Source organism: Xiphias gladius, chromosome 17, assembly GCF_016859285.1.
Source record: "Xiphias gladius isolate SHS-SW01 ecotype Sanya breed wild chromosome 17, ASM1685928v1, whole genome shotgun sequence".
Taxonomy (NCBI): Eukaryota; Metazoa; Chordata; class Actinopteri; order Istiophoriformes; family Xiphiidae; genus Xiphias; species Xiphias gladius.
The window spans coordinates 3,850,001-3,860,943 of NC_053416.1; the positions used below are offsets into that span (position 1 = coordinate 3,850,001).

Genomic DNA, 10,943 nt, shown 5'->3' on the forward strand with positions numbered 1-10,943 from the left:
GAAAGTAGTCATCAGGGTCATTTTTAAAGGGAATGACAAATGATCAGTTTTCTTGAGTTGTTGGATACATCGGTCACACTGATTTCGCCGTACTTAAACTAAAATGGCTGAGAAGAGGCCAGCACCAGGCCAGATAATGGTGATTAGGCTGCCGTGTATTGTTAGCACTTCGGTGACTCTGGTAACGGTCAACAGAGACTTAGGTGTTTTCCTCGAAGACAGACAATCGTTTTCGGGTATGTGGCTTGAGTAGGACAACAGAAGTACGTCAGGTTACGATTTGGTCCTTTGGTGAGTGTGGAGCCTGCACCAAAGAGGCTGTGCATCACGTCATCCCCCTTGGTGACCGTCAGGACTCAAGCAGACTGGCTGACTGATGTTTGAGTAGGAGAAAACAAGAGAGACGGTGTGTGTGCGTGTCTGAGTGTGTGTGTGTGGGTGTGTGTGTGAAGGAAAAGCTGCAGTCTGATTTGAGCTTGTTTTGGATCCAACACAGCAAAACACGGCAGAGGAAAATGAGGCCTCCCGTTTCTTAATTATTTAAATCAAACAATTAACTACGGCTGTCCTGGGAAAAGCTCTTTTATCTGCTCATCCACAACAACAACAACAGCCAGGGTGGAGTCTAGAGGAGGACAGATCACATGGAAAACACCAGCCAATAGAGTCCTTTTTCTTTTTTTTGTAATTCTTAATTATTAAACCACCTATTTTGGACTGTGCAGGTGCTGTGCAGTGTGCAGGCTCAGGCCAGGCTCCTAAAAACAGCACCACTTTAACACCAGACCTGCTCTATATAAGGTTCCCTGAGATAACTTCTGTTATGATTTGATGCTATAAAATTGACTTGACTCACTTGACCACAGATCTCTCTAAAAATCACTGCATCCTTTTTTTATTTTATTTTTTTTTTAAGTGCATTTTCTGTCGCAAAATTGTTCGTAACACCACAGAGGTTCGGTTTGTCCTGCAAAACTGGACAAATATCAGCGAGGAGTGAAATAAACCTTGATGCCATCTGTCATAAAAATTTAAGGTTTTCTTTTTTACTTTTTCTCACACAAAATCATGTATTTTCAGCCCCTTCTGCCTCTTGAAAATGAAACCACAATCACTGTACAATGAACAGCTTTATCCCCCGGTTTATTTTTACAGGCATTTGGAGTAACATTACAGAAGGAAAGGCTACCACCAGGCGCACTGCTGCAGTGACACCATAGACGGTGATAAATAAATTCTATTATTAATGAATTAACTTCTACTTCCCTGAATACTGAGGAATATTGTGGTGATGCTAAAGCTCGTCCTTATTTTTCATTCAATTTGCATTCCGTCACTTTGTCTCAGGAAAACTTGATACGCTGTTCACATTGATTACATGGTCAATTATATATAATTTATACACTTCAACTGGAGGGCCGCTTGATGATTAAACTTTGATGAAGCCATGTACTACATTCTTTGTTATAGACCAACATGCCAGCCACTGTCTGGTTGGCAAAAAATATCTGCAAATATTGACAAATGCACAATACAGAAGTCAATTTTTTATTTTATTTTTTTTTTAAGTGCATTTTCTGTCGCAAAATTGTTCGTAACACCACAGAGGTTCGGTTTGTCCTGCAAAAATGGACAAATATCAGCGAGGAGTGAAATAAACCTTGATGCAATCTGTCATAAAAATTTAAGGTTTTCTTTTTTACTTTTTCTCACACAAAATCATGTATTTTCAGCCCCTTCTGCCTCTTGAAAATGAAACCACAATCACTGTACAATGAACAGCTTTATCCCCCGGTTTATTTTTACAGGCATTTGGAGTAACATTACAGAAGGAAAGGCTACCACCAGGCGCGGTACTGCAGTGACACCATAGATGGTGATAAATAAATTCTATTATTAATGAATTAACTTCTACTTCCCTGAATACTGAGGAATATTGTGGTGATGCTAAAGCTCGTCCTTATTTTTCATTCAATTTGCATTCCGTCACTTTGTCTCAGGAAAACTTGATACGCTGTTCACATTGATTACATGGTCAATTATATATAATTTATACACTTCAACTGGAGGGCCGCTTGATGATTAAACTTTGATGAAGCCATGTACTACATTCTTTGTTATAGACCAACATGCCAGCCACTGTCTGGTTGGCAAAAAATATCTGCAAATATTGACAAATGCACAATACAGAAGTCAATTTTTTATTTTTTTTTCCCCTCTCTGAACTTAAAATACGAGAACGATGCGTCAATGAGCCGCTGAAACACATTTGACATTAGGCAAGACTCAAATTACAGGATTAAATGTGTTAAGCTTGATATTTTATATTTGAATTAAATGTCTGTTAAGTTAGGTCAAACACAAAGTTTGAGTTTTCTTTACACTACAGTGCAGAGCAAATCTTATTTGGAACAAATGTTTTCAACAGCAACTTATCATCATATTTTCATTATTATGAACTTTTGTTTAATTTGGAAAAAATGAAGCATGTTGTCCTTATTTCCTCCGTCAGGTTATTTTATCTATAGATATTAGTTTAGTTTGTTCTTTATTCGCTGACATACGAAGACGTCTCTCTTCTCCTTCAGTGGCCTGTGAAAGATTATTATCTCTGGATTCTTTTTTTTTTTTCTTTACTGAGAGAAGACGTGGAGGAGTCCCGTCGGAGAAGCTTTTCCCTGTCGGATCATCGGACTTGGATGCAGAAGGTCAACTTTCGGTGTCAATATTCTGTATATTAAACCTCGACATAATTTCAAAAGATTCCAAGGAAACTGCGTTTCTCTGCAGAGTTTTATTACCGGTGCCCGTGAAGCAGCACTTATGCTTTCAGGAGGAGACCTGAAACTTTTTTATGAAGACCCAGAATGATGAAATTCTTGCGTTACAGCTCTTTAGAGGAATAATCCATTCTGAATGTAGACGTCACTTGTTATTGCCCAACACAAAACTGGAGAGAAAAACTTGTGCCAACTAGGTTTTTTTTTTTTTTTTACATCTTCTCACTGTGAACAAACATCAGGTCATGAAATGTGAAATTTAGGTGTTTTTTTGTTTTTTTTCATTTTGCTGGTGACCTACTGGATCCTCCACCGAGGGCCCCCCCCCCCCCCACCACCACCAGGAGTCCCCAGGCCCCACATTGCTTAAAAGGCCTTTATTGGGTGGCTCCGAGGGGACGGGGGCCTGAGCTGCTGTTGTACGACAGGGAAAAGCAGCTTCTTAACAAACACTCGCAAAAATCAATAGTATCATAACGGCTGATATTTATTATTCATTAATAACGAGTTCATGGGCCCAAACCACCTGCTGAGCTGAAATGAAAATAAAAATACTAATAAAATATGAAATATTCAGATACTGTAGCTGAATACAATGTATATGCACAGACAGAGAGATTTTATGGTTTAATCTCAAGACTAAACTGACAGGTTGATGTTTAAATCGAAACCTTCCCATTTAGATTCAGTTTTCAGCTTGACACTCTTTTTTTTTGGTTTTGTTTTCTCTCTATTTACAGATGAATATGCTGCCGTATTGTTATCGCATGAATCATGTTGTGTTTTCTTAATAACAGAGTTCTTGTAGGTTCCAGTTTGTGCCTCCCTGCCAGGTAAACTGTAAAAAGGTGAGGCTTTGCGGTTCTGTGCTTTAATTTTGCAGATAAATCTTGTATGTTTAAGGTTTGGCTATATTATTTTCCCTATACACAACTATGTTGATTTATTTCAATATTTGTCTCAGCCTGCACAATTCACTCCAACTATTTCTGCAATTGTGTGTCAGTTCTTTTTTTTTTTTAATTAATTTGTCTAGTAAAGTATCTTTGAGTATCTTGAAAAGTGTTCAATAAATAAAATGTATTATTATTATTGTTATTATTATTATTATTATTATTATTATTATTATTATTATCATTATTATTATTATTATTATTATTATTATTATTATTATTATTATTATTATTATTATTATTATTATTGTTGTTATTATGTGTCTTGTACCTTCAGAATAAAGCTTCTTTGGCAGAGAAATACCAGGATACAACTCAGGAAGATTGGGTTATTTGCTGTTGGTCCATTGGTCCCCTGATTGTAGGAGAGATGAACTGTGCGTTTCCGGGTTTAGTAGGCGGCAGAAACGTTCACTTAGCTGAGCGGTTGCTGATAGTTAATCAATGAATGACTGAGAATGAAAATCTCCTCCAAATCTGAGGCAGATGCGAAGTGAGGACGGGAGGAATGATTGCACCTCAAAGTGACTGTGTTTTCTTGAATTGACTGGTATTTTTTTGTTTTTTTGTTTTTTGTTTTTTTGTTTTTTGTTTTTTTGTTTTTTTTGTGTGTTTTTTCAGGGGGAAAAAAAACCCATCTGAATATCCAGCTGGATTCGCGTGTCTGTGTCATCTTGGGTTTTCTGTATGGATGAGAGGTTTGGAAACCGAGTGTACATTCACACAGTGGCCTGCCGACAAAGAAAAGAGGAGAAGGGGCAGTCGACGTTTCTGAGGATGTGCTCAGCGCAGACCGAGGCTGGACTCGAGGCTTGTAGCAGCCTTCACTGAAAGCGCTTCCAGTTCCGCTCGTGTCTCTCGAGCTGATTCCGGCAGTGGAGGAGACAACCGGGTTGCATTTTGCCCGCTTTCGGGTCCAACAGAATGACCCGGGGGAAACGGAATTGACAGAAATGAAATGCGACAACCCCGGACACTAACCCTCGACCCGAGTATTTCTAAAGTCTTGGCCCCTGTATAGGCTTTGGTTCCGTCTTTTCCTTCTCTCTCTCTCTCTCTCTTAATTCTGAGTCTTAAAATCCCCCCCCCCCTCACGTTTAAAACTTGTTTCACTTGTTAAACCATCAGGGACAGAAGAGCTGATGTAACTAGTGTCCAATTCATGCCACAGTCTAGTTCACTTTCCAAGTCCACATTAAGTATTTGACAGATATCTTGGTTGACTGGATGGGGGGGGGCTCTCACTGCTAATTGGGTCAGCGTTTCTTCTTCACTTTTCAAGTTTTCTGACTTTTTAAAAACGGTGGCTTCTCCCCGGCTCCGCCCTCCGAGGCTTCCGGGCGCTCGCTGCCTCGAAAGAGACGCGCTGGGTCGGCGCTGAACGCGCCGGGTCGCGCGGCCTCCCTGCGCCCTCCGCGGCGTGGCGGGGCCGTGTCGTCTCCGTGGCCAGCGCCGCTGATCGATACCGGAGCCACTCAAGTATCAAATCCTATTCATCGCCGCTGGGAAGCAGCTTTCAGGCGGACCTCCCTCACCCCCGGGCGTCTCCGGTTTCAGGGCGGCAGCTGCTCTCGCCTCCGCGCAGGCATCCACGAGACGGAGACGGGGACAGGCTGCCGCCCGGAGCTCACGTTGCACTGGTCCATTGCCTCTCTCATCATCTCTCTCCTGAATCTGTCTCTGTTAAAGACTATTAACACCTCCATCAGAAAACAGAGATGTTCCTTTAAATGCCCTTTTTTTTTCCCCTCAGTGTTTTGCAGGAGCAAAAAGCTGTTTTCACATCTGGCGTGATGTTAAATCGAAAAGGGAACAAAACCAAAAACTATGTTTCATCTTCCTGTGAGACTCAACAGCTTGATTTCTGTCTATTTCGATCTTTTTTTTTTTCTTTTCAGTTTCCCAAAGAAAGGCTTTCAGAGGATGAAGTAAAACGTGCACGGTTTATTTCAGCTTCTGTCACAGACACATTTAAAGCACACTTTCACAAATGAAATATGTTTGGTTTTTTTTTTTTCTTCTCCAAAATAAATTAAGTTTAAATAAATAAGGGGGAAAATAAAATAAAACGAAACGAAACGAAACTCAACGTTGTCTCAGAAGTGGTGGAAAAATATGTATAAATAAGGCCGACTATTTCCCTTCATCAGAATATCTACAAAGTGCGCTCCACAAAGGTGTCAGTGATGACGAGAATAATGAGAATAATGTACAAAAAGAGTCGTTTTCATGAGGACACAAAAGGGGAAGATCAACAACCTATGGATAATAATAATAATAATAATAATAATAATAACCATTTGATTGTCAAAGCATCATTGCAGTGAACTTGAACATACAACAGGTTTTACACATCAGTGAGTCTTCTAGGCCTAATTCACCATTAAACCGGTGGAAGAGGAACAAAAAGAGAGAGAGAAAAAAAAAGAAACACATTGAAAAAACAAAACCAAAAAAATAATGATCCTACTCCTCTTTTTTTTTTTTTTTTTTTTTTAGCGTGTGTGTTTTCAAATCACCATGAACGTGCCAACACTTGCGTAATGAGGTAGACACACAGCTATACCGTGTGAATGTGTGTATTCGTGCGTGTGTTTGTGTTTCTTCTTATTGCAATGCATTCACTTCGGGTGTGTGTGTGTGTGTGGGGGGGGGGGGGCAGTGTGTTAGTTTCATATTTTTTGGAGCCATAGACGCACAGAAAACACGGCTCTCCCCCTCACGAGTAAACCATGCAACGGATCACGGTAGTCGTTGCGCCTCGTGGATTAGCCACAGACCGAGGTTTTTACACTGGCGTGGTCCGACCTGTCCCCAGAAAAACCGTTAACTCCCCACAGAAACAGACACCTGGGAGAAAAGACAGCGAAAAAAAATTCAATACATTTCAATGGGCTTCCCCACACACGGAGGTGCAACGTATTCACAAGTATGTACAACGATAAATATAAAAAAGCTATTCCAACTAAGGATAACAATTATTCCTCGATTCCCGTCAGTATTATTCTTAATATTTTGTACAATAATTGCCATATGAATCCCCCCCCCCCCCCCCCCATTCCTCAGAGAGTATCGGCCAACGCTGTGGCAGAAGCGTAGGGATCGGAGAGTCTCGAGATTGTGGACAGGGTCACAGTCTTTCTCCCAGTCCCGGTGCTTCGTCTCCACTGTCAGAGTAATAAATCAAAAAAAAGGTACACCGTTGAATCCAGTTGTTGTTGTTTATTTTTCTTTTTTTTTGGCTGAACCTTCCAAACACCATTGAAAAGACTTCCTGTTTATACTGAGTGAAGAACGGTCATCAGGTGTCCCACATCCAGACCAATCAGTGTCTCTAAAATACAAACGGAAACACCTCAGAGACAAGTTTGTTTGTTTGTTTTTTTTCTTTGCATCTGCTTCAAAAGCAAATTAAAACGAAAAAAAAAAAAAGTTGTTGCCCCTGTGTTGAATACTTTCTGCGAAATCGTCTCCACGACTGGAATTCAGGCACTGGTGCAAAAACAAAAAACAAAAAAAACAAAAACGAAAAACACACGTCTGTGAATGCTGCTCCTTTACAAGGTGGACAACACTGCAATGAGTCCTAACGAGACCTTTAGTCCCTTAATGGTCAGAACATATGATTTGTTTTCCTCAATAAATAACGAATTCAGCCAATGAGGTGACGCAGCATCTTGCACGTTGGATGCAGTTTCACCTCAGGAAACTTGGTAAGAAACTTTTATCCTAAGAGAAAAAAAAAACAACAACCAAAGCCAAGATAAGAGACTGAATGACTTGTTGGGGGGGGGGGGTATTTTTAAGTGCGCACCTGTGGGCCTCCGGCCGCGCGTCGAACAGGCCGAGCCCCGGTAACAAAAGGCACAACGGTGTACCTTGTTTTTCTGACAGTGTGCAGCAGCAGCTTGTCACTGGTTTGTCTTTTTCGAAAACGGGGCCGAGACCCGCTGGTCTTAGTGCGTCGCAGAAAACTTCATTCGTTTCTGCTTTTGCCTCTGATTGCAAAACCAAACCCGGACCACGTTCTTTTTCAGGTCCAGTTTCTCGGCGATCGCGGCGATCTTCTCCGACGAGGGCCTCGGCTGCACGGCGAAATAAGCCTCCAGGGAGCGCTTCTCCGGGGCTGCGATAGACGTGCGTTTCCTCTTTTTGTCTCCCCCGTTGAAAATCTCCGGCTTTGACATCTTCTCCCTCTGCGCCCGCTCCGCCTCCTCCAGCCAGGCCTCCAGGATCGGCTTCAGGGCCACCATGTTGTTGTGCGACAGAGTCAGGGACTCGAACCTGCAGATGGTACTCTGGCTCAGACAGCCGACCCCGGGGATCTTAAGGTTGGCCAGGGCCGCGCCCACGTCCGCCTGGGTCACTCCGAGTTTGATCCGCCTTTGTTTGAACCTCTCGGCGAACGACTCCAGCTCCCGGGGATCAGGTTCCGCGTCTCCGCCGGCGGTCCCTAGGGAGCCGTGGGACCCCAGCCCGTGTGGGTGCATGTTCATGGACTGTGGGTGGTGGTGGTGCTGCATGTGGTTGATGGCCGACATGTGGGCGGCGGCGTGGGCGTTGTGCGAGGCCGTGGAGCAGACGTCCGAGCCGGGCATGCCTCCCAGCGAGATGCCCGGCGTGAGGTGGTCCAGCAGGTCGCCCTCCAGACCCTGCGCCGGCTGGTGGTGCGCCGGGTGGTGGTGGGAGGTGAGCACCGACGGGTGGTGCAGGTGCGCGGAGGAGGAGGTCGGGGTGCAGGTCATACTGGTCATGGTGGTCATGGTGTGGTAGGTGGCGTCTGGCTTGAACGGATGGCTCTTCTGGGCCACGATGTCCACGGCGGCCAGAGCCTCGGCTCTCTGCAGCAACGTCTCATCGAAGCCGGCGAAAATGTTGCCCTGAAGCTGCGGGAGGAGCAGAGTCAGGCCGGTTAGAGGTGGAAATCTGAGCGAACAAAAAAACCAACCAATCCATCGACTCAATGTGATCATCGATCAGTTCAATCAATTTAACTGACGTTATGCAAAGTCTTTCTATTACGCGCGAGTCGTCGTCGAGTAGCTACGGATTATTTTAGTTTCCTGGAACTGACGTTCATGTTCTGTGAAAAAACAAAACAAAACAAATACAAAAACAACAACAACAGAAAAACAGGAAAAAAACGACGTGCTTTTATTCAGTTTCTCTCTGTTGAATTGAAACTGAAGCTGTGACAAGAGCCAGTTTAAGAGGGAAGAAAAACAACGAACAAACTCATCACTGATGAGGTGAAGCTACTGATACTTGTACCTGATGAACATCACCAAGCTGTATCATTAGTATTATTATTATTATCATCATTATATTATTATTATTATTATTGTTGTTAGTATTATTATTATTATTATTATCATTATTATTATTATTATTATTATTATTATTATTATTATTATTATTATTATTGTTGTTTTTGTTGTTAGTATTATTATTATTATCACTATTATATTATTATTATTAATATTGTACATTTTACACAATTTTCACACCTGAAAGCTTCACCTTTACATCGACGTTTTCTACCCGTGAGGTGCACGAACAGTCCAACCTGTAAGCCGGTAGTTCCAAGCCGGAACACTAAGCCGGTAGGCAGGCGTGGGAATTTTTCTCGGGCTGCATCTGAGCAGCGCACCGAGCTTGCACCGTGTCGAAGAGGCTTCCACGGCCTCAGTGCGCGGGGCCACGACTACACTTTGGGTTTTCACGCCAAAGTCGAAACCAACCTTGACCTTGCCCCCCCCCACCGTTAAAACGATTTAATCCTGGACATCCCTGGATGTGTCCGGCGCCCGGAATGCGTGTCAGCGTGCGTGGATGGAAATTCATTTAAAATTGATATTTACGATCTCCTGAATAATTTCGACGGGCACCGAAACGAGACGAGCGTATGGGGCAATGCGGCGATGCCGCGCGCTTCCTCCTCTTCCTCCTCCATCTTTCATCTCCCCTCACTTTTGGCAGCATCACTCGCACCTGCCTAAACCCAGCGTTGGGCTTTTTCAGGGACGACGAGGCTTCTTGTGCGTCTTTACGCGCCGGGCTGTAACAGGGTGGTCTCGGTTTCTGCGCTGCCCTCCTTGAGCCGCTCGTGCTCTCCGATCCACGCTGTTTCCTCCATATTTCGATTCTTTTATGTCATGAATCTGTTTTTTTTTTTTAAGAGTCACACAATTTCATTTTCATTACAGTGTCCAAATCTTTTCTGGCGATTCAACTGTAGGATTCTGACTTAACGAACCAAAATAGGATGTTATTTTATTTGATTTTGTTTTATTGTGATTCAGTTTCAGTCTGTAAATTCGTTTGGAAACCGCATTTTAATCGGAACGCATCCAGGGCACAATTCAGACTCAACGATTCCTGTGCGTGCGTCTGTGCGCAATAGTTTCAACCTCCCAGCTAATCATTTACGAGCTCGCCTCTCAACACGTTATTAGACTGACCGAATCATAATAATAATAATAAAAAAAAGTTCGTTTTCCAAGTCCTAAGTTATCTCTCCGCTCTGTTCCCAGAAACGGGAAGTTCTGAAAGTTCTGCTGGTAAATGGCAACGGCAACAGGAAGTCGGCAGTGAAGGGAATCATTTGTCTCACCGACGGCGTGGGCAGACAGGCCCTGCGGATGGCCTCCGAGCTGGAGTGCAGAGGAGTGTATTTGGGCTCGTGGAGGATGGGGTGCATGCTGAAAGGCTGCTTGCTGTTCATCGACATCATGATTGCAGAGGTGAGGGAGGGTCGCTGTCCGTCTTCCTCGTTCGGCTCCGTTTTGGTGGTTTTTTCTCTGCAGAAGCGCCTCGGGGAGGAAACACCTGCCAGACGCAGACAGTTCGGACGAGAGGTCGCTCGCGAATCGGGGCTCGCAGGTGCAGTCGGGTTCGGTCAGAAAACAGAAAAAAAGAGGAGAGGTAACTCCTGCGCCCCCGCGGGTCTCCCGTCTCCGTCTCGCCCGTAAATGACTTCTATAATAAAGATGCTCCTCGCCTCCAGCGCCTATATTGGACCGCTGCCGCGCAGGCCCCGCCTCGCCGGTGGATCCCCGACCGCTCGCCACCAATCGCGCGGAGGCACGGGTCTGTGGCCACGCCCCCCCCCCCCCAAAAAAAGCGTGCCTGGCTCACCGTTGAGAGGCAACGGCGAGGGATGCTGTCCGGTTGCACTGTTAAAAAAATATCCGTTGACATTTCTGAAAAA

The 10,943-nt window shown here is 43.8% G+C and overlaps 1 protein-coding gene across 1 annotated transcript; it reads right to left on the reverse strand.

Annotated features, from left to right (window-relative positions):
- Positions 1-7,617: 7,617 nt before the first annotated feature.
- pou4f4 (POU class 4 homeobox 4) lies at positions 7,618-10,651 on the reverse strand. Its single transcript, XM_040150951.1, has 2 exons — positions 10,347-10,651; positions 7,618-8,619 (listed from the first exon to the last, which is right to left on the reverse strand). The coding sequence occupies exons 1-2, from the start codon at positions 10,464-10,466 to the stop codon at positions 7,690-7,692; spliced, it is 1,050 nt and encodes a 349-aa protein (XP_040006885.1). The 5' UTR covers positions 10,467-10,651; the 3' UTR covers positions 7,618-7,689.
- Positions 10,652-10,943: the final 292 nt, after the last annotated feature.

Excerpts from the sequence above, each read along its gene's own strand:
- pou4f4 (XM_040150951.1), bottom strand. The coding sequence starts at position 10,466 with ATGATGTCGATGAACAGCAAGCAGCCTTTCAGCATGCACCCCATCCTC. Across the intron at positions 8,620-10,346 it reads CCTGTCTGCCCACGCCGTCG|CTTCAGGGCAACATTTTCGC; the intron begins GTGAGACAAATG and ends CTCCTCCCGCAG.